Source organism: Saccostrea echinata, unplaced genomic scaffold (genome assembly GCF_033153115.1).
Source record: "Saccostrea echinata isolate AGI-Se365-2 ecotype Australia unplaced genomic scaffold, CSIRO_AGI_Sech_v1 ptg000064l, whole genome shotgun sequence".
In the NCBI taxonomy this organism is placed as follows: Eukaryota; Metazoa; Mollusca; class Bivalvia; order Ostreida; family Ostreidae; genus Saccostrea; species Saccostrea echinata.
In genome coordinates this window covers 7,253,449-7,278,093 of record NW_026889813.1, presented here as the reverse complement: position 1 = coordinate 7,278,093, position 24,645 = coordinate 7,253,449, and the positions used below count along the sequence as shown (strand labels likewise).

General features: G+C 33.2%; 1 protein-coding gene across 1 annotated transcript; it reads right to left on the bottom strand.

Annotated features, from left to right (window-relative positions):
• Positions 1-804: 804 nt before the first annotated feature.
• LOC133175835 (inactive phospholipase C-like protein 2) lies at positions 805-18,997 on the bottom strand. The gene is made up of 20 exons (XM_061310963.1): positions 18,930-18,997; positions 17,570-17,663; positions 16,760-16,877; positions 16,066-16,151; positions 12,781-12,901; positions 12,442-12,610; positions 12,105-12,197; positions 7,070-7,172; positions 6,669-6,848; positions 6,176-6,354; positions 5,949-6,087; positions 5,494-5,640; positions 5,040-5,137; positions 4,743-4,841; positions 4,286-4,471; positions 3,783-3,851; positions 3,601-3,654; positions 3,236-3,328; positions 1,475-1,570; positions 805-1,032 (listed from the first exon to the last, which is right to left on the bottom strand). Exons 2-20 carry the CDS (start codon positions 17,661-17,663, stop codon positions 946-948), a joined length of 2,211 nt encoding a protein of 736 aa, XP_061166947.1. The 5' UTR covers positions 18,930-18,997; the 3' UTR covers positions 805-945.
• Between the last annotated feature and the right edge of the window lie 5,648 nt (positions 18,998-24,645).

Sequence of the window (24,645 nt, the reverse complement as noted above, 5' to 3'; positions counted from 1 at the left end):
TTGGAGATCACATTTAAGTAAGGCTTTTGAATTACAGCTGCATTAATAAATTCTATGAAGATACCCTTAATTGGTTTGGTTGGAAAATAATTACTATCTTTTAGTTTGATTGGCAAGTTAAGATATGCAAGAAAGCTGCTATGGGTTTTGGAGGAAAATAACTGAATTTTCTTGAAATTTGATTTTTTAAAAAAAATAAAATTGTATGAACAATGTATTCAGAGTGACTCCTGATGTGTCATTGAATGGGACACTGTCAGAAACCTTCAACACCACAATCTCATCTGAATAAGAATGAATCACAGCTGTACATTCATAAACCTGGCAAGAGTTAGACTAGATCACAGAGGAACACAAGAAGAGTCTGATAATATTAACAAAGAAATCCTTCCCTCCTGTCTTCAGAGTATACAATAATACTGTGTTCATGAGTAATTTTATATATATATATATATATATATATATATATATATATATATATATATATATATATATATATATATATATATATATATATATATCAACAAGAATTTTATAATCAAACAATACCAATGAAATATTGGACACCCCGAAAAGTATTCGGACACTATAAATACACTATACTTATCTAGTATATAAGCATTTGGCATGGTAAGTAAGGGGGGACGACTAGGAAACAAGAAGAAATGCAGTCTGAATAGGAATACACAGACTCTATACTATCACATGAGATTCTGACATTTTGGTATGTTGGCCAGCAACACACTACCTTTTTTTGTACATTGTTTTTGGCAGCAATATCAAATCAATAGATATTGTGGTACATGTATTATGTATAATTTCTGACATTGGTGTAAACGCTTGATTTCCCAGGTTGTTTCAGAACTGCTTGGTGGTTCAATGACATATGCATTCCTTGAGAGTGGCACCTGTTGAGACCACAGCTTTTTGGTGACGGACTCTACATCATAATGGACTGTCCAGGACATCTGGTATATCTGATTGGCTGTCGTTGAATTTCCCAAGCCCCATTGATTGTGCTGCTTCTGTGATCTACAGTGGAGGATTTGAAAATTCTTCACATCCAAAATGGCAACATATACTGTATACCTACTATTATTTATAACAACTTTCGTTTATGATCTAAAATCATGCAACATTAAGTTTTGTGACTGATGAGACATTTTACTTAAATACATAATTAAATAAATAATTTGTGGTGAGAATTAAAATATTCATCAGAAAAAGATTTCAAAACTCATGGATATTTTTCCAATATGTGAATAAAAGTTATCAATCCTTCATTGGCTACTATTTTGCTTTAATACTTAATTCTAGAAAAAGATTAAAAGATAATAAAAAATGTATCCAATAAAGAAAAAAATTACAAATTTCAGTGCTTTTGTCTTTTGCAATATTTCTGGCTATTTAAGATTTAAAAACTTGAGCCAAGGAAAGAAAATAGCTGAGCTTTAAGAAAGAGAAAATGACTCACTTGTCTGAGATACTCTTGGCTTTCTTTTTTGGCTTGGTTGATTAAATCTGCTTGTCCTTTTAAAACCCTTATATTCCAGGAGAAATTTTCCATGGCCTGCAAATCACAAAGTTCCGTAATTCAAAAAATGTCAATTTAATATTTGTAATAACAGTGAAACTTCGCAAAACCAGCAACCCTGAAAATACCAGCACCCCTTCAAAATCAGCCAATATAAAAAGTCTAGGCCAGCACCACATAAAGGATGAATTGCCATAACTTATGCCTGGGGCCCCTACATCTATGTCAAATCCTCATAAATCTACAATGATTTAAATAGTTTTCAAACAAGAGTGAATAAAATTGACACCTTATGAACAAGTCTGAACTTTCATTGTGGCCCCACCCTACCCTCAGGGGGTCATGATTTGAACAAACTTGAATCTACACTATCTGAGGATGCTTCCATATAAATATGACCAATCATGGCTTTGTTGATCTTGAGAAGATTTTTAAAGATTTTCCCTATATATTCCTTGAGAAGATTTTTCCTATATATTCCTATGTAAAACTTTGATCCCCTATTGTGGCCCTACCCTACCCCTGGGGGTCATGATTTGAACAAACTTGAATCTACACTATCTGAGGATGCTTCATATATGACCAATAAAAGCTTTGCTGTTCTTAAGAAGAAGATTTTTTAATATTTTTCCTATATACTCCTACGTAAAACTTTGATCGACCATTGTGGCCCCACCCTACCCCTGGGGGTCATGATTTGAACAAACTTGAATCTACACCACCCGAGAATGCTTCCATATGAATATGACCAATCATTGCTTTGCTGTTCTTGAGAAGAAGATTTTTCCTATATATTCCTATGTAAAACTTTGATCGTCCATTGTGGCCCTACCCTACCACTGGGGGTCATGATTTGAAACAAACTTGAATCTACACCACCTGCAGATGCTTCCATATAAATATGACCAATCATGGCTTTCCTATTCTTGAGAGGAAGAATTTTTAAGTTTTTTCCAATATACTCCAATGTTAATTTTGATCATCCATTGTGGCCCCATCCTACCCCCGGGGGTCATGATTTGAACAAACTTGATTCTACACCACCTGAGGATGCTTCCATATAAATATGACCAATCATAGCTTTGCTGTTCTTGAGAAGAAGACTTTTGAAGATTTTTCCTACATACCCCAATGTTAAATTCTGATCGTCCACTGTGGCCCCGCCCTACCCCCAAGGGTCATGATTTGAACAAACTTGAATCTACACTACCTGACAATGATTTCACATGAGTTTCATTTTTCCTGGCTCATTGGTTCTTGAAAGTAAGATTTTTCAATGATGCCATTAATTTTTTGCTATTTCGAGCCTTCGGCTTAGGTGAGCTAAAAACCAGCAATCCTTTTAATCCGGCCATGTGGTCTGGTAAAGCAGGTGGCCAGTTTAGAGAAGTTTCACTGTACTGAGACTCTTTAAAAATTTGTTATAAAAGATGTAAATTACCTTATCCTTAACCTCTATGAGACATAAAATCAACTCTCCATACAATTTTTATATCAGAGTTCATTATAACTATAAAATATTACAAAGAATCGTTCAGAAGGTTGCAGAGAATCTAAAAAAAAATCACTATCTGTGAATTTGCTATATTTAAGTTTGATAACAAGAATTTACTGTATTGAGTTACACAAACAATGCTTTACATTTCAAATAAATCCTACAGAGAAGAATCAAGATATTTAAATCTCTTTGTGTTATGATACCTTTGATAACTTTTTGCCCTTCAGGCCTGACTGCTGGCAAATATTCTCCAAATCTTCATGCCACTCCATCCCAGCTCGCTTGCAATGCAGTAACTATGATAAAAAAAAATCTTATGACACTTCAAACATTTCAAATCATTAACAGAGGATTTTTAGTCATATTGGCAATGTTGTGATAACTGCTAGCTTATACTGTATAGTCCCCTCTCCCTTCCCATTCCTAAACACAAACCACCATCATCAAGTTTGTTTGCACTGGTAGAGTAATGAATTACAATAGTTCTTGCAACTTTCAATATTTATTGACTGCAGAACATAACGGAATACCCTCAGTGGAAGCACATTAAAAACATGCATGTAATTACCCTTTCATAAACTGTGTCTGCATTTTCAAGTAAATTCTTAATTTCTGCCACCAACTGAAAGAAAAGAATAAAAAATTTTAGCCAAGGTCTCTACAGATCAATAAATTGTAGTACAGCATACTTAAAATACAAAAACAATGACAAATCAAATACATGTTTAAAGTCTGGATATGGACACAAACCTCATCAAAGGAGAGGAGGGCTTTCTTCAAAATATCTGGCAGATTGCCTTGAGCTTCTAGGCTTGGATACTAAAACAACAAAGGGCAGTCTCATAAATTATAGTCATAATGACGAAGAATCTCACTCCCCATGGCTCTACTTTCTGAAGCATTGAGTACATGAATACTCATCATTTTACATTTAGCTTAACAAACAGAGATGCCCTCTCAAGGATTATGGATTTCATATCCCATTGTTGGTCTTGTGGAAAGAGAATGGATCTGTAAACAATTTGTCAGAGCAAATAAAATAGACTGAAGGGTTTTTTATTTACAAAAGGATAAACAAGACGGATCGGTTACATGATGCCCTAATACAAGTTGATTCAATCAGGCAATACAAACATAAAAACTATGTTTTAATACATGATTATGTAGCATCTAATTTTTTTTTAACAAAAACAGACTGACATGAGTGAATGAATATAAAAAGCTTTTAACATCAGTGATGCATCATGCCTTACCTCCCCTCTCATAACGAGGGTCAGATTAGCCTGCTCAGTGGAGTTGGATAGCCTGGTACCCATTAAACGGAAGCACTGTTTGATGTTGGCAATAGGAGATAACCCACAAGTTTCTTTGAAGTCAGCTAGAGTTATCTGTACATTATCCCTGAGGTCTGTGCCATCTCGCAGTGGTTGAATAGCAACCTACAGGAAAAATTTCAAATATCTATTCAACAACTTCCACAAAATGTTTTAAAATGCTGCATAATTCTTTTTCAAGTGCTTGAAAAAAAGCGGTGTAATATTTTCTGACAAATTTCTACCTTTATGAACCACACTGTTGCATGGTAAAACAGAAAAGAAAGTAAATTCTCAGATAATACAAATGATTGACTTAATCTACTTTAAATCAAACAGTTCAAAATACTGAAGGTTGAGCATGTTCTAATGATTTAATCTACCCTTTTCACCGTACCTTGAATGTTTCATCAATGCTTTTCACTCCCACTGACTTCATACTGATGTAATCACGTTTGGTTTTCTTCTTCACCGACATTCCACGCTTGTGTGCCTTCTACAGAAAGAAAAAAATTTCATGAACTGCACAATCTTAAAAATACCGTAATTGTGAACAAGAGAGAACAAATCTCATTATGCCTCTCCAATATGGAAAAGGCTGATAAAGGTAACACCTGCCACCTAATCTTTTAATGTAACATAAATAATAAAATATGGTCAAAAAAAAACTCTCAATGTGAAGTATTTCCCTCACCCCTCCTCCTCGTTTGTTTGTGATTGCCACATGAATGAACAAGGTGCAGTTAGGAATCTCCTCTCCTGTATTGGAGCATAAACGAATATGTCTGTATCCTGAAAAACGATTTTTTATATATCAACAACTTTTTCATTAACCTTTTTAAAAATATTTCAAATTTGCAATATAAATCTGCATACCTAAAGAAATCTTTACCTAATTTTTTTTTTTTAAATCTGAATCTGTTCTGTATTCAAATTTTTATATCTTAATTAATCTAAAACCCTTTCCATACTGATTAATTTTAAAACTGGGTAATTCTAATAAAGCTACAATTTATGGTTGGCTAAATAACTTTGGGCCAATTTTAAATAGAAATTAAATCATATATGGGGCATATGGCTAAATATTTTCCTGTTGCAGTATTGACAAACTTATGTCAAATCCTGTAAATTGTAATAAAAGAACAAACCTGTCTGCATGCATTCAAAAGGAATGGTGTACTGTCCAATGAACTCATCACCGATATAATCGTCATCCAAGACAGCGAACCGAACCAAAGCCAGCTCAGGAAGGTTAATCTTGAACTCAAAACTCTCATCAAATATGGGACTATATCCTACGAGAGAAAAACAGGTAAAAGTAGCATTAACTACTTATTTATGTAAAACTTAACTTGGATACCAGAGGAATTTTTAGATGAAATTTTAATGGATTTACAACATATATATATATATATATATATATATATATATATATATATATATATATATATATATATATATATATATATATATATATATATATATATATATATATATATATAGGGAAATGTGACCCTGATGTTCATCGATTGTTAATTGGATGAAGAAACTACCAAAATAAAGTAATAAAAAGTTTTCTGTACAAAGGTCCTGGCCTACACACCATTATGGGGCACAGTTTTGGTCCTCTCTTCTGCACAGTCAGCAGGGATGCCGAAAATCTCTATGGTAACATATGGGTCTGTGACATCGCCGCGGGCACCAGAACCTTTGGGTTTTGGAAAATGCTGTCCACTGACAACCTACACATATAAACATAATGTAACATATTCTGTAATCCAGGTGTTTTTAAGTATATACTGATCAAGTGTAAATCTGTTTGCATTTTACCTTTATGTGCAATATTTGAGATGACACCCCTGGAATGACGTCTTTTGTGTTGGCGCTGAAGTACGCAATCTCCTCCCTCATAATTGCTGGCTTCAGAATATACCCACAGTTAGCATTACGTCGAAAGAATCCATGGTATAGATCCATCATTAAACCATGGGTTTGATAATTCAAGGCCACTGTAATAAACACACACATCTCTGCTATTAAGTTTTCAAAACAGATTATAGATACATGCATGTACAATTTCTCTTCCAGATTCAAATACTTTATAATTCAAATTCCTCTATCACTTTAAAAAACTGTTAAGAAATGCCAAGTCCAAAGATGTAACTTGTCAGTAACTGGAAATAATTTTTTCTTTAAAATACTGCTGTTTAATTTTATTAAATGCAATCCTCTCTCAATTACCTGTCATCATATTATTGTATATAATCCCCCCTTCCCCCCCCCCTTCTTTCCCCTCCCCAGTAACTTCAGGACTTCGCATCACCCATCTGACACCCACAATTCCAGAGGTCCTGTGGGTTATAGTTACTGGAGTCCACCCTCATTCCATTGGGATAAATACGTGACAGGAACTTCTTATTGTGGTTTACAAACTCCTCAGGACAACTCATGGCCAGTTTGATGGCAGTGGATTCACTGAATGAACACATCTCATAGTATTTCTCTGCAATTTTTAATAATTGATAGGTTAAGAAATCAATCAATAGGGGGGAACTTTTTTATCACTTACTTTTTTCTCCAATATCATGCACTTTATATATATTTCATCCATGCCCCGTAATTATCAATATCTAGTTGTTTTCATTTGGGAGGCACCATTCTCATATTTAGAGAAACTAAATCTATATGAAAAAGAACGTAAATTTCCAATATAAATGTACATACGACTTGTTTGGGGTAGTTGGAAGTCATGGAATCTAGTGGACACACAATAATTCACCAAGTCAGACAACTCTTTAGCCAGTTTGTGCTTCTTCACTGGGTGATCCTGTAACACAATCAATTTAGTCTAATATACTTTCACATTTTCTTGTATCTGATATTAACAATGAATTTGATGTTATTTCAAAACATTTTAAAATTCTAAAACAAGTTCTACCTTCAGTAAAACAAAGAAATAATGTTAACCTTAGACATCAATGTTCAACATTAGCATCTATTTGTGTATACAAAATAGATGCCTTTATTTTACGAGAAAAGTATATTTGCAGGGACCTATATACTAGTATATAGGTCCCTTCAACTCCCTTGTACGTTGGCTTTTAAGAGTCGGGCTTGGATGACACAGCAAGTGTCTATATAAAGGGTCGGGTTTGTTCTTCACATTCCTTTCTGCTGAACCTTTCAAAGGTAAAGACGCATAACAAATGCTTGCAAAAAATACTTCTAATTTTTGCTTTGTATTTTAAAAAATCGTATAATTTTCCATTTATGTATTGTTTTTCAACCATTTTAAAGCTTTTATTACTGTTGATGTTTATTAAATAAGGCGCATGATGTTGGATTCAAAATTTTTACGCAGCAGACGACGCACACGCGGTTATGCCAAAAAATAATTAATTCACCTTTGTATTGTTATTAAATGATCAAATACTGGTTATCAACATTAATTATTGTCTTTTTGTTTCATACTGCGTCGAAATCGGAAAATGCAAACCCAGAATAGGGGAACAACAATATGGAAACTCGGTCGGACCTTTTTTGTGGACACAGTGAGGATGGGTCAAAATATAAGTCAAAGAAAAGAAAAGCAAATAATCTGTGAACCAGTTGGAAAACCAGACATTGAATATACGTATCATCACAATCCAATATATCAGGTACATCCAACACCTTTGAAATACATAAATTGAATGTTTATACTTGATTAATCTTTGCCATTGTAGAATGAGACAAAAATATATAAGCAATAGTCTGCTTATACAGTGTATAGATATTGCTTCTAAAAATCCTTTCCTTAAAGTGTTACCTTTCAAGCTTAGAGTGTAGAATTTATTTCTATTTTTAAAGAAAGGGGGGGGGGGCTTACTAAGGAAAAAACTATTAAGTTTCAAACAAAAGTACCGGAAAGTCAAGCTGAAAACAAAATGTATATAAATATAACTACCAGTAAATCCTACAAAATTATGTCACAATAAAATAATCTTTCAAAAATACATTCAAATCATATTTTATTTTTACCATAGAATTCTCTCAAAATAAGGAGAAAAGACTTACATTTGCCTGGAATTGTTCAAAACTAAGGTCAAAATAATTCAATAGATTGTGCATAGATGCTATTGTAAGGTGCACATTGTACAGCAGCCTTAACTTTGCCATTTGTCCGGTTATATTAGTAGAATGTTCTGGACCTATTATACATTTATATTAGGTTTCTATTTGTGAGAGGATTAAGCTTAGTTTTTGTGTAAATTCAGGTAGTATGTAATATAACAGATACAATGTTCTGTGTAATTGTAAAGTAGAACTTGATGAATCTTTCAAATCCAACTATTAGCCACTACTTACAACAGGGCTCAGACTCAACAATGATTTGTTTGGAGAAACAATAAATTTATGAAAGCATCAGAACCAAAGAAAGCCCTAAAATTCTTGTTTCATGAAAGAATTTGTAATTAAAGTTAGAGCACTAGATTATAAAAATAAATAAATAAATAAATAAAATCTGTAAGCAAACCACCTTATCATATCTCTAGTGTGTGATGAATTTAAATAAAAGGGAGAATGAAACCACCTATCTTGCCCAGAGAAGGGTATTGTTATATTTATTTAAATGCTCCAGAGCTTTCCTGGAGTTCAGTGCTTTGTATTCATGAAATTTTAGACTAATGTTGTGAAAAGGAGGTTCTGATATATAGGTAAGTCATAAGATCAGTTGCATATCATAAGTTGTTACAGATTTACACTCCAGTTGAGCTTCCAACTCAATATATATATGACTTGAAACAGGGGGATCTTAATTGTGTGGGGTCTGGGAGCAGTAAACCTCTAGAAAAGGCCTTTCTCAAGTCTCGTATCTTTAGGTGCTCTCATCGAGGATTCTATTTGCTAGCTATTAAATTGAAATGAAATGATCTTGTAATACAAAAAGGGGGGATTTATCATTGTTAAACCACATCAATTATCAATCTCATATTGATTAAGTTTGAATGAAAAGGAATATGCAAATATTTTTATATTAACATCCATTTTCTATTACTGGAATTAGGATATCTTTGTTATGATCCTGTAGAGTGCAAATGAAAGGTTGGAAATTACAACATCTTGTACAAGAATGTTTTGTGATCACTTATTAATGAATACATGTATATCTTAATGACCAATTATTAAATCAAAAAGTAAATACAGTCAAACCTCATTGTATTGAACTTATTGGACAAGAAATAACTTTCAATTGAGATGTTGGATATTTGAGATGTCAATATTAGAATGCTTGAGGAGTAAGTGTCAATCTTAAGTAACCATTTTATTTAAGATATCAGTGTTCCAAATACCAAAGTTAATATTACAATTACTTCTGTAAAGCAATTAAAACTTATAGAACATTCATCAGATTGTATGTTGCAAAATGAATATATGGTCTTATTTTAACTATATTTAGTTGTCTTTAGACATCAGAAGTGACCCAAAGAAAAACTTTGTCAAGTACATGTACCTTAAATTCTTCATAATGTAGCAATTAATTCTCAGAAGAGTCCTAGAAGGATGCTTATATTTTGTAATTTTATACAGATGATGCTGATTGTTTGACTTCGGGCATTGGGCTTACATTTTAAGGTGTTTGGATCTGAAAACTCCTAACAGGGTGCTTATATTTTGTAATTTTGTACATGTATATAATGCTGATTCTTAGACTTCAGGATGTACATTTGGTTTACATTTTAATGAGTTTGGTTTTGTTTTTAATCAGAACACCAGAAAAATATAATTTCCTTTTTGGATCAAGTCCATACTGATAGCAGTACTAGTTATTTTCAGGCTTATTGCATTTGAAAATAATTATCTCCAGTTGGTGTCATTAATAATCAAATATCTATACCTAAAAGAATTTTATACTTTGCTATGCATTTTGTACTACACTGGAACAATATGGTCATGCAGAGCTGTATAGAGTTCTGATGCACATACCTGTGTCACAGGCATTAATAATGTTTATTGAAAGACTCTTTATCAGAGGTAAAGAAATTAACACATAAATATGATTAGTTGAGTATACTAGTATGGCAAGCATCTGTAATAAAATTGCAGCCTAAAAATCACAGGTTCAAATTGGCACTGTCAATGTGCCAGATATCTTCATTGCAGCTAAACTGGTTATTGGTAAGTATAAATTTGAATAAACTTGTTACATGTATCAGGTAATGTATCTTTTTCTAGGAATATCATTAAGACCAGTATATATTTTCAAAATATCAATATTATTATAATTAACAGTTCTACAACCATTGGTAACCATAATTAAGTAGTGTGATATATTCTTATAATTGTGTAATCTATATTTGGGTTGGGAATCTCCCGAGAAACTTGCATATTTAGGTATCAATAGGAATATAGTGAGATTCAACCTTGAAACTGGAGTTTTTGAAATGTGATTAAGGATTTCAAATTGCTAATTAGAGAGTGAATGTGTCACCCTTGGTGACATGAAACTTGGTTCATCAAATAGCAGCATATGCATTGGCTTTCCTAGCAATTTTCATGGATTGAGAATTATGCTGTATGTAATGATAATGAATGAAACTCCCCCTATTTGGTTATAAATCTCCAGATATTTGTTTTGATTAGTTACAACCATGTATATAAAACTTGTCTTGGCTAATAGACAATTCAAAACAAAATTAACAAGCAACGGTAAACTTTATGTAAATGCATTGCAAGGTGGCATATACATCTGTGAAGCAGGATATAGTAGGGAAGTTTCTTTCTACAAGACCAAAGCTTTATTAAGCATATAGGGAATAGATTTTCCTGTTATTTCCCGGTCATGACAAGAAGCACACGTCGGGTGTGACCGGTCGGCAGAGGATGCTCACTCCTCCATGGCACCTGATCCCACCTCTGTGTTTTAGAGGTCTGTGCACGTTTGCTCTGCTCCACATATTTCATTGGCAAGTTTTGATTACTTAATGTGTTATAGCACCTTTCTTAATAGAGGAAAATTCAAAATTTATTCCCAGTCTGCTGAAGGATTAACACGTGTGTAAGTACCCAGGGGGAAGGGGGGTCTTGGGCAGTATTGGTCGCGGAACAGTTGACTTGTTTTTGCTTCCCCCAATGTGTGGGGTGACTGCAATCTGTGCCAGCTTGCAGCCATGTGGCGTCTGCGCACACCAAGTCAACTGATAACTGAATATTTGTGTGAAACTTGTACTGAACTGTCACCTTGTTAATATGCTAATGCTAGTGTAAACTAAGCTAATAAGCTTACTCTTGGTGACAGTGATATATACTTTAGAGCTGTAATATATAGTACAACTTTGAAATATGAAAAAGTTTGATATTTGAAGTTTGAGATGTTTGATCTATCAAGTTTGAGATATTTGATATATTATGTACAAGATTTGATATATGAAGTTGATATGCTTGATATTTGAAGTTTGAGATATGACTTTGATTTTGAACAGTTTGTATGTTGATTTTGAACAGTTTGTATGTGTGCTGACCCTCCGCGGTAAACCCGGGACGAGTAGACTTTGAAACACACATGAAGTTTGAATTTGGTGGGATTGCCCAGTTGAAATGGCATCCCACAATGTTTGTATTTTATTGTGCCACGGCCAATACTCGCCACAATAAATATAAATTCTATACTGAGTTCTGTGTCATTTTCTCTGTATAAATAATGATATACTGTACATGTACTAGCACATTTATTTAGCCAAATTGTCAAGAAAGTCATCTTTTTAAAACACGTGAAAACCTTGGTTTTGTTATTTTTCTTCTTGTCTGACTCCGCCCCTTCATCCTCATCTGTAACATACCCGTCCTCTGAGTCAGGAGGCAACTTCTTACCCTGTATCACAAAAAAGGTTCAAACTCTTCATCATGATCTTGGATTCATAACTAATGTACATGTATATAAATATGAGAAATCTATAAACTTTTGCTTTGGGGCATATCACATAAATTTCATCACTAAAGCTAAAAAAAAATTTGGATTCATACACAAATTTGTACATCTATATATATGTGCCGACCAATCTATGAACTCTGGGAAATCCCATAACTTTAAAGTGGAATCCTATGTCCTATTTTACCTTGATAAGTATTTTTCCTTTGAGAGAGTCTGGTGAAGGAAGACAAGTCTCGTTCTCAGGGACACTCTCACTACACAACTTATCTCCAAATATTGAGGTCATGTATTCAGCCATCGCCTGCTGCTGTTTGATGTTACAATGGTTTTCTATTGACAATATCACAGGATACCTGAAAAACAATACCACACTCTCAAGTACTTTTCTCCTTACCTGTAGTTCTAAAAAGCTTGTCATTGACTTCCATTTCAAAGAATAGTCTCGGTTCTGCTTTTGTCTTTTTTATTCATTTTGTAATTAAATATAGAAGATGATTGAGATTTTTTTCAAATGAGAACTTACTCAGAGGTTTCAAATGCATAAGTGTTAATGGCTTCAATAACGGCCTTGAACTGTATCTTTGAGGTGAAGGTATGTCCATGGTAAATAATGGGGTCATCGTTTGGTCCATCCCAGCAATCCACTAAAACAAATTATAGTCTTTACATTGTAATTGATTTGACTTCAAGCATGTCAAACAAATACATGTACTTATTAATTCCACACCTTCCAATAATTAAGATAGGTTCAGCAATATCTTATATGTACATGTATTTAATTTTATTTATTTAACACTTTTTGAAATGCACATTGAACATAACCTGCATGTATGGAATGTATTAAACGTTTTAAAAGCTTCCTGCAGAAATGACAATATTTGTTCTATGCATATTCATATAACACACTAAGATATGTTTAATACAAATGCCTTTATGATATGCTTACAACTGACTCTTCAATAAGTACAGAAAGGACATTCCTATGAAAAAAAAAAGAATACTGATTTTATTTTAATGAGTTCGAGTAAAATGTGTCCATATTCCTTCCAGCCAGACCGCTAATTACTTTTTTAAATGTAGCTTACAACAGTTGCACTACTTGTAGGCAATTAGGAAATTGATTTTACACTGATCAGGAAAAGGAATGTGTTGTCTGACAAAAGTAGACTTGTGTTGGAGGGGAAAACATAGGATACAACTTGTCCTACAATTAATCCCCTATTACCCCTAACATTTCTCATCATAATAACATAGATCTGTGATGATTAGACCCCCAGACTCGAACTTTCTGTCACTGCTTTTATACATCTGAAAGATAGATTTCACACTCTGATTCCCAAAATAACAACTGGCAATGCCTGAATCAACACTGATCATAAATCTGAGATACAAGATTTGCCCTACATTTCTGTTTTCTGAGGAGTACTGTAAACATCAGTTAGTGGCATTGAAAAAATACTCTCCGCATGAATTTATGCAACAGTACACTGATAAATAAACCCATGCCACTGCACTAACAATGTGAGAGAATTAACTAGATTATTAAAGGAACATACAAAAGTATCACTTGCAAAGCAACATTTAGGATTGTTTCAAAATTGATGTTATCTTTCCAGTAAAAATTGAAAGAAATGGAAAAGATTGTTTGAAATGTGATTTTATTCTAGACAAAGGTCAAGGTTGCACATTTGATCATTAAACTCTGATAGTTTTTAGCAAAAAAGGCCATCATAAAGATCTATGTTTATATAAGTAAAATGAATAAATTTAGCCACTTTTAATTCAGTTTTTCAGTAATGCCCTTTAAAGTGATAAAAAAAAATTGTATAGATTTATAATGGTGATTGCAAAAAGAAAGGAAAAAAGTCTACAATTTCCTGACATTTTAGAAATTTGATATACATATATGCATCATTTACAACCCAAATAAGGCAAAAAATATATACATGTACTAATCCATGCATCTAAATTACCAATTCTTTGTTTGCTTCCTGTGTCCTTAATTGAAATATTGCATATCAAATCCTCATCCATCCTATATATATATATATATATTGATGTAGTAAACTTGTGTACCAAGTTTTATTGAAATTGGTTCAAAACTTTAGAAGGAGTGGCAGTTTGCATGGATATTATTTACTGGAAACAATGTTCCTAAAAACCAAAGACCAATAAATATAAATGTCAAAGATCACATTTTCAGAAACTCTTTTTGAAAGACCTGCTAAGGAATGAAAAACATTTTAAACATCAAAGGCAGGGCATAACTCCCTCTCTTTTAAAGTGTGTTGGTTTGAACATATTTTATTGTAGTTTTTGATTACAAAGGGATTGGGCACAAGTTCTAAAAACTTATTAAGCCCTCTCCCTACATGTAAATGACAAAAATTAAATTAAATTAGGTCACAGTTAAATATGTACATTCAAAATATTCAATAATAGTGAAATTTACAAATCAATGCATTTTAAGAAATCATACATATAATTTAAAGTGTGTTAAAGTTCAAGTTCAAGGTCACAGCACTCCATAAAACACTCTATAAAGTCTATATACATGCTAAATATCAAAACTTTACCTGTTGCAATTTCAAAGGTATAAGAGAAGAATTAATTATTTTTTTAAAATAAGGCCAAAATGGCAATAATTCCATAGCACATGGTCAAAAACTAATGTATTAATTTTTTTTAAAAAGGTCATGTGACATTAGACTGCATCTTATAAATTTCACAGCCTTACCTCTCACAGGTTAAAAAAAAGGTTTTCTTTTCCTCAAAGTTACACGAAAGTCAAGTTTAATGTCAAAAAGATAGTAAGCCTTTTATTAAAGCCCTGAGGTCAAGTAAAACATATGTAATATATATATTAGATCCCTTATTTTTCCTCTCATAGGTTCATAAGAAAATGGGGGTGTCAAAGACAGACTAACAGACACCAAGTGAAGTGATCAAAGTGTTACTTTGCACTGCAGGAAAAACCTAATCACCCCCCCCCCCCCAATTACAGCTACATTCAACATCTTTGCCTTTAATCATGTGTAAAGTGACTGTGAATAGCCTATCATAATTGCATTTACCATTCATACATTTTTAACAATGCAAAGATGTAAGTACACTCCGGTGATGTAGTTGTTTCACCATATGAACATCTAAGGCATTTCATCCTCAAATATAATGTACTGATTACCAGTAACATTTTCCCACCACTCAGTAATGATGCATAATACTGTCGCAGTAAAAACTGTTATTTCCCAGGAATTCAAAATAATTTGCCTGCATGTATATGAACAAGATTCTCTGGCCTTCAAAGTACCTTTTTTCTGATATTCTCTCTTTCCTTTTTTTCTCTCTCTCTCACTATTCAAACTTAACTGACACTTCTACATACAGATATTAATTTAGTCAGGACATACAAGTAAGGTTCCGCACGTGATGGACCCTCCCCCTCTCTTTCTCTCTCTCTCTCTCTCTTATAGAATAAACTACTGATATTCCAAGAAGCAATAGCTGACGGTAATGGCACATACATAAGATTCCATACCTCATAGGCCACCCACTATGTATACCTAGGTATGTTATAAACTACTAACATTCCACATTGCTGCATCCCATAGTAATGGCATATTGCTAAGCTTACATCTTACGGTATTGGCACATATCTAAGCTTACACCTAATGGTAATGGCACATATCTAACCTTACACCTTATGGTAATGGCACAAATCTTACCTTACACCTTATGGTAATGGCACATATCTAAACTTTCACACCTGATGCCTTTTTTTCTCACTAGAAACGTATATGCTACTTACGTTCCACACAGCGACATCCTTTCGTAAGGGCACGTATATAAGCCTCGAAACTAGGCGGGCCTTGTAACTGGTCTTTCATAAGATACCTGAACCAAAAAAAAATTACAGATATAATACAAATTATAAAAAGAACATAAGAAAAAAATAAAGTGGTCATTTATCATTTTTATTAGCATTAAGCCTAGCATTAAGCCTGTAAATAAACTAATGATGTAGAATTTATATTTATTTTTATTAATATATTAATCGAAATCTAGATTGATAGGAATTTCAAACACATGGACACTATTCCTCTTAATACATTATTTGAGGAAAAAAATCTCTTGACACCATAATAACAGGGACCCTGATATAATTCTCATCTTTCAATTTTGATGTCTATTTTCTTTTTCAGAGTAATTTGTCATCACTCTACATCTATTAAAACCATAGCATTAAGTCCACACATCAGAATTTGTAATGAATTCCCTAAAGAGGAAGCTTACAAAAAAAGAATTTGCTTATTTCCTTATTCAAGGTCTCATAACAATTTTCTCTGTGTTCTTTGGAGAGACAAACCTAATTCCTCATCAGCTAAACATGAGCGTATCTTCCACTTTTTGGACCAAAAAACATCTATCATCCTTAACAGGCACTGGGCTTGTGACGGAGTTGAATCAAGATATAGGTTCTGATTGGGGTCCCTTGTACTTACGTATTGTGCGAGCTGGCAATAAAGTAATGACTCAAAGGTTGGTTCATGTCCTCACAAATTTTGTTCTGGTCAGGATCAAATATATCACATTCCTCAGACAGCAAATAATCTGTGAATCCTGCAAATTATCCAAAATGAATTCAATCACTATTTGACTGGAGATACACAAATTAAACATTAATGGGTTGTCTGATATGGTACAATGGGAAAATTGCATGCATGGTGTGCAAGGACTTTTTTTGTGGGATAAGTTTACTATCTATATAAAACCAAAGTTCATGTTAATTACGAATATATATTAGATAATATTCTTTCATATTGAAAAAAAATGCATTGCATGCAGCAACAGCATTCATCTTTTAATGTCACCCAACATATTAATATAAAAAGAAAAAAAAAAGTTCAGACTGGTATTTAGATTTCCATAGAAAAGATCTCCCTGCAAAACTACTAATCAAATTAAGTCAGCTAGACCACACCATTTAAATTTTCATTTCATCTCTTCAGCTTATCTGTCTCTAAGAGGTAAATTTCTAGGAGAATAAAGGTCTTCATTTTTAATATATTGTGATTACTTTTCCCCTATGCCAATAGTAGAGTTTTAAGGAATGAATAGGTAAAAAATACTTAGTCTACGAACAAAGGGTACACATTGTAAGCATACTGAAGGGGAACAACCCCACCCCACCCACAATCCTGCTTTCTGCAATAAATAATGTTTCTCTCCTTATATTTTCTATCATGGCTAGACCACTGGATGTAATTTAACTTGTAATTGACAGTCATTTCCTGTTCGTTCAATTAACTCACCATCTATTCCTAACTGCCCTTTTTCTCTCCCATCTTTTGAGGGTTCAAACCTATTGATTATATCAATACATTTGTCTTTCGTCACTCTTTGCATCTGAAAATAAGTCACACAAACAAGATGTTTACTAAGCAAGGATTTATTTCCCTTAAGGTCAATGTATCATAAGTAAGTGGTAAAAAAGCTAATGATATTCAAAGCATAGCATATACTACAAAGAGACTTTGTAAATATCAGCTCCTTGCCAATTATACATGTAGGAAGCAAATTTCTTCTGTCCATTCACAATGGAGTTCATGATGACCAGGAAAAATGACTCCTCTGTGGTTGATTTGCAATGCAGATCACCTAATGTCATGTCCCACTGTCATACACACCCAAGAAACCATACAATGTACTCAGTATTATACCAAATGAATAATCTTGTTTGTTTTTATTTATTTAGATGATTGTTAAAGAAATGAAATTTATTAATAATGCACAATGGGTATATGTACGAACATTTCATTTTTTAATTCTCTCTTTTTTTAAGGCTATTGAAGATTTTACCTGAAGAAAAAAACGGCTGTTTGATCACCAATTATGAGAGAATGGATTTTTTTCTCCTCTTTTAATATAACATTATTTTGATTGATTCCAACAGGCTTTATACAGAAAGATTCGACAATGCCTTGTAATGAAATTAATTCGTATTAAGTTCACAGTACTGGGAATTCTTTATTGAAGTGGAATCCATATGCAATTAATTTTCTAAAGAAGGTAGTAGGAATTTTACCATAGCACTTTGAAAATTGAATTAAAATCAATTTTTAAATGAAAAAAAATTAGCAGATTACAACGTAAGAATACAAGTAAAGTTAAAAAGAGTAAAAAAAAAAAAAAAAAAAAAAAAAAAAAAAAAAAAAAAAAAAAAAAAACAACAATAGAGCAACATTATTTTGCTATAACCATCAGCTGAAATTTCATCTCAATTTATTTAACATCATTGACTCGGAATTAATCAGACACTTCCTACTGGAAGAGTTAATGGATTTTTCAGTCTTTTGTTGAAAACAATGCCAAAATTTTCTGCCATTTATCTAATGATTCAATTTTCTCAATTTGCCTCCCACTATCGTTAAGGAAGTAGAGACCATAAGCTACCTTCTTATATTGTGGTCACTAATCCCAAAGAAATCCATTTCTGGTGTTAAATTACTTTTCATAAAGTTCACCAGTCTTACTGCAGAAATGAAAATTTTTATGTAACGCAGTAGACATTAATTATGAATGAATAAATTTCAGCATAATTTGAATGACAAAATGAGCTTCACAAGACACAGGGCAATCGTATGTAAGTATGTAAATGTGAACTGTACTTACCCCTTACTCTGCTTCTAAAAATAGAAGTAAGTCATCTGTGGTGAGGTACTCTGTATTGCTGGCATACCTACAACATAGTCCTCAAAATATTATATTCTTCATGGCATACCTATATAACATAGTTTATTCTTAAATGCTTCACTCTCCATGGCATATCTATACAACAAATTACTGAAAATATATTCCTCATGATATACTTACCTAACATAGCCCTAAAAATATTACATTCCTCATGGTGAATCCACAAGATAGTTGCCCTAATATATTTTCTTTATAGGAAAAGGAAACACTGAATTATACGTCTTGCTATTTTTTGCCTTTCATTGCAGTTTGTCCTATACTGTAGAATCATTTTAATTCGTGGGGGTCAATGTCAATGTTCATGGGCAAGCCAAATTTTGTTGGTTAGTATCTGGGGATGTAATTTCATGAGTAACTTGTACATACAGAAGATTTGATGAATAAATATGTTGAAAAATAAATGTTCATGGGGATGTGAATTCGTGGATAAGGGTGAACCATGAAATTCAGGAACATTGGTCCCCCACGAACATTGATGATTCCACAGTACCTGTACTTTAAATTAACAAGAGGCCCATGGGCCACAGCGCTCACCTGAGTAACTTGGGACTGGCTGTTTTTCACCTGATCTCTTATAATAAATCTACATTTCCTGTAGATCTAACTCCTCCAATTGTAACATTATTCATCAATTTCTATTTCATTAAACTGAACCCTAAAGGTAACTTTGTTCTAAGACTCTGTTTCGATAACAATGTCTGAGCTAACATTGCTATATTGATCCAACATCCCAATGATGCCCAATATTCCATCAATGGTCCAAACACTGCTATCATGCCTTTTACGAGCGTGATAAGGCTTTTAATAGCCCACGTTGCCCAATGGCTCAATAAGCAGCATGAAGTAAAAAGACCTAATGTGTTAATCAATCATCAGCAATCATTATCTCTTATATAAAGTAAGCTTTCCACATAGAAAACTCAGAGGGGGTAAAGATGCTTAAATATCCATACTTATTAAGATATCATGTTTATGAACTTGGCTGGTACTATTGCTACAAAAGGACATGTAAAAATCTGTAATGTGTACCAAGTGTGGATTATAAGGGCAACAACAACACAGAACTTGGTATCCGTTCATTCCTCATCAAGCTGTTATTTTTTTTCCTGTGGACAATAATTGATGTCTTGGAGTTTTCAACCCCTGCCCTTTTACTGCATCCATCTCTTAGGCCCTACAAGGACTGGAAATGGATTAAAACTTGTGGTATATGATATAATACCCCCCCCCCCCTCTCCAAGCATACACTTGGTTGTCACTATATGCCTTTGAATTAAGATCATATCTAATGTAATGGTTAAAAAACACAGGTGACTACATTTTATAAAATGATTACATGTAAATATCTATTGCACTGACAAAATCTGAAGACATCAGCACTTTGCTTTTTAAATGGCTTTGACCTTTAAGACATGACCTTGAACCAGGACTATAACACTTGCCTGGGTTTTCGAATACAATAACCTTAGAACTGCATTAATTTCTGTCTTAATGGTTACAAGTTATAGCACGAAGAAAATTATATCTCATTCTCCATTGACCCTTCTTGTTGAGAAATGACCATAAGTCAACAATATGTCATGGACACTTACAGCAAAATGATTTCAACATTACACTGACCTTGACCTTTGATTTTTTTTTTTTTGAAATATGGCCTTGAGTCACGATGATAAGACATAAAGTTAAATTCACTCCACGCAAGACTTGGAAATTTATGTCTCACTCAACATTCTTTAAAAGAGGGACATACTGATGAAAGGGCTCAAACAATGTCTTCACAAAACTTCATTAGGACAGACAATTAACAGAGTATATCCCCATCCATTTAAAACTATTTTGTTATCTACAGTGGCAATGTTGTCGTATTTATTCTTTACATATGTACCAGACACCTACCGCACTAATAGAAAGTAAATTTCATGTCGAGTTGATTTGCTTTCTGTAGAAGGCTCACAAGCGTGGGCATGTGCCCCATTGGTCGTCCTTATTCTTGTACTTTTAAGGTAGGATCTTATTGCTTAAATTCATTGTAAATATCGCAACACGACAATTTGTCTATGACTTGATAATATGGGATAGTGAACTGTATCATATGTGTAAAATTTATTCCCTTTCTTCCTACTTCGACATAATGAATGTAAAATTGAGACCGTGTTACATGTATGTGCTTTTATTTTTGCGAATTTACGAAAAAGCGTGACTCGTAGCAAAAAGTATCTTTAAAAAAAAGAATATAACAAAAGTACATTGCTTGCACTGAAGAATTTATCACCCTTAGCTGAAAGATAGTTATAAGCTTTGAAACATTTTTTGCCTTTACTTTTCAACAAAGCAGTTTTTGAATGAAATAAAATATTTTTGTACATCTTGTTTTAATTATTTGATAGTTATTTCAACTTCCTTTACAGTCATGATATGATTTTCAGCTTTAGTTTTGAAAATATCGAAGTTAACTTTAACCTTAGTGATAGTGAAATATTTATCAGGAAACAAAGTAATGACTAAAATATACATGTCATTTATCGAGATAAATCTTATTATCTTAAATTAGATTTTAGGAACATGGAGGAAGCGGATTAATAATAAGTTGGAATAACTTCTTTCTAAATTCTATTTGTATTATGTATTGTGTAAATACGATAACTAGTTTAAATGTATTAAAATCAAAACTACAATTATGTTTGATTAGTTTTCTTTTGTTTTTTGAATGAATTTTCATGGTGGCACATTTTTTATACATGATAATGACTACTGTCTACTTAAAATACATAAGAAATTTACAATATGGTTATGATATAAAAATAAATACTAAACGAAGACAAACAAAAAACAAACAAACAAACAAAAACAAAACAAAAAAGAGTTTATATTTTAAAATTATTTCAACTAGAAGCGTTATACTATATATTTATGGGTCATGAATAAATATATCAATAATTCCCTATTCATTTACTTTCTTGCTTCCCTTTGAAGTCAGAAAGAGGCGTAATCTTACCAAAATAATTTATGAAAATAATTACCCCTTTTAGTACTAAAAAAGACAATTCATGTCCTGTTTAACAAACTTCACAAAGCAGTCTTAGTATTCACATTTACTTGGCCCTGGAGAAAATGTTATAAGCCGTTTTATAACACGCTTTTTGTCTCTGTTTCTGAAAATATATGAATACCACTATACTTTCCTGTGATACTTCAGAACAGATAATTCAATTATATCATGAATTCTTGTATAAATCATGAAACCCGTTGCCCCCATTCTCACTGCGGGGAGTACTAAAGGTTGAAAAAGGATACAGTTTTTTATTGACTTTCTTTAAACTTACAGAAACTATGAATTATAATAGTTTTACTCCGATTTCTTGCAACTGCTTGATATATATGTTAATTTCATATCATTCAGTGAAAGAAACATCCATTCAAAATATCGGCAATATGAAATAAATCCAGTATCGAGGACTTACTGTTAAAAAAATATGGTACTGTATATTACCAAATTTTTGCCACACCTTATTTTTGCGAGATAATTATTTGGTATTCATTAGCGCGATAAAATTTTAGCGAGTTTGATTTATTGTTGTCTGTAATCTTTGATACTACAAATATTCGCGAGAATGAAATTTTTGAGACCAGACAGTATCGCATAATAACTCGAAAGTAATGTTTTCGCGATTGAAAAGTGATTTACAGTTTATAGTTGCTCTTGCCTATTTCAAAAGACATAACAATCTTCTTTTCTTCTTTAGAATTTCTACATGAGTATTTGGAAACATTTTGCCATCTCCATATATTTCATTTGATTATACAGTAGGCTACTGACTGATAAGTTGATGTGACGAGGATCTCTACAACCTCTTTTAAAGTCAGTATTTCGTAAATTTTGTGGTCCTTATAATGACCTTGTTAGCAAATATAACCTAACATTGGGTCGTATTTTGGCTGACTTGTTTCATACCAATTGTTAGGCCTTTGATTTTATACTGAACTTGACTACGGAATGTTCCATCTACTGGATCAATACATAAGACTCACGGCGGATGTAACCGGTCAACAGAGAATGTTTACTCCTCATAGGCACCTTGTCCCACCTCTGGAATTTCCAGGGGTCCTCGTGCCCTCTTCATAGAATTATGTTGTTTATAGAGTTTTTGAGATTGATCACTGTTCTTCATCTTCATCACTTTCATTTGTTTATCATAAATTAATGCAATTTACATTTTTCACAGAATAAAGCATTTCTTATTTATATTCTTAAAGCCAATTATGGAGTATTTTTGATAAGTTCAGATAAGTTCAGATTTAAAACAAGAGGCCCAGGGGCCACATCGCTCACCTGAGCACTATGACTAGGAAAAAGCAGAAATCACTTCAATCTTGAAAGGTTGAAAAGTTTAAATATAAAAGTGGTTGGGGGGGGGGTGTCATGAATTCAACAAATTTGAATCTACATTATCTGAGGATGCTTCCATTTAAATATGACCAATCATGGCTTTGCTGTTCTTGAGTAGAAGATTTTTAAAGATTTAACCTATGTATTCCTATGTAAAACTTTGATCACCCATTGTGGCCCCACCCGACCCCCAGGGGTCATGTTTGAACAAACTTGAATGTACACTATCTAAGAATGCTTCCATATAAATATGACCAATCATGGCTTTGCTATTCTTAACAAATAGTTTTTTTTAAAGATTTTTACTATGTGTTCCAATGTAAAACTTTGATTGCCCATTGTGGCCCCACCCGACCCCCGGGGTTCATGATTCGAACAAATTTGTATGTACACTATCTGAGGATGCTACCATATAAATATGACCAATCATGGCTTTGCTGTTCTTGAGAAGAAGATTTTAACTATGTGTTCCTGTGTAAAATTTTGATCGCTCATTGTGGCCCCACCCGACCCCCGGGGGTCATGAGTTGAATAAATTTGAATGTACACTATCTGAGGATACTTCCATGTAAATATGACCAATCATGGCTTTGCTGTTCTTGAGAAGAAGATTTTTAAAGATTTTTCCTATATATTCCTATGTAAAACTTTGATCGCCCATTGTTGTCCCACCCGACCCCCGGGGGTCATGAGTTGAACAAACTTGAATCTACACTACCTGAGGATGCTACCATATAAACATGACCAATGATGGCTTTGTTGTTCTTGAGAAGAAGATTTTTAAAGATTTTTCCTATATATTCCTATGCAAAACTTTGATCGCCCATTGTGGCCCCACCCGACCCCCGGGGGTCATGATTTGAACAACCTTGAATCTACACTACCTGAGGATGCTTCCAAGTAAATATGACCAATTATGGCTTTGCTGTTCTTGAGAAGAAGATTTTTAAAGATTTTTCCTATATATTCCTATGTAAAACTTTGATCGCCCATTGTGGCCCCACCCTACCCCCGGGGGTCTTGATTTGAACAACCTTGAATCTACACTACCTGAGGATACTTCCAAGTAAATATGACCAATCATGACTTTGCTGTTCTTGAGAAGAAGATTTTTGAAGATTTTTCCTATATATTCCTATATAAAACTTTGATCGCCCATTGTGGCCCCACCCGACCCCCGGGGGTCATGATTTGAACAAACTTGAATCTACACTATCTGAGGATGCTACCATATAAATATGACGAATT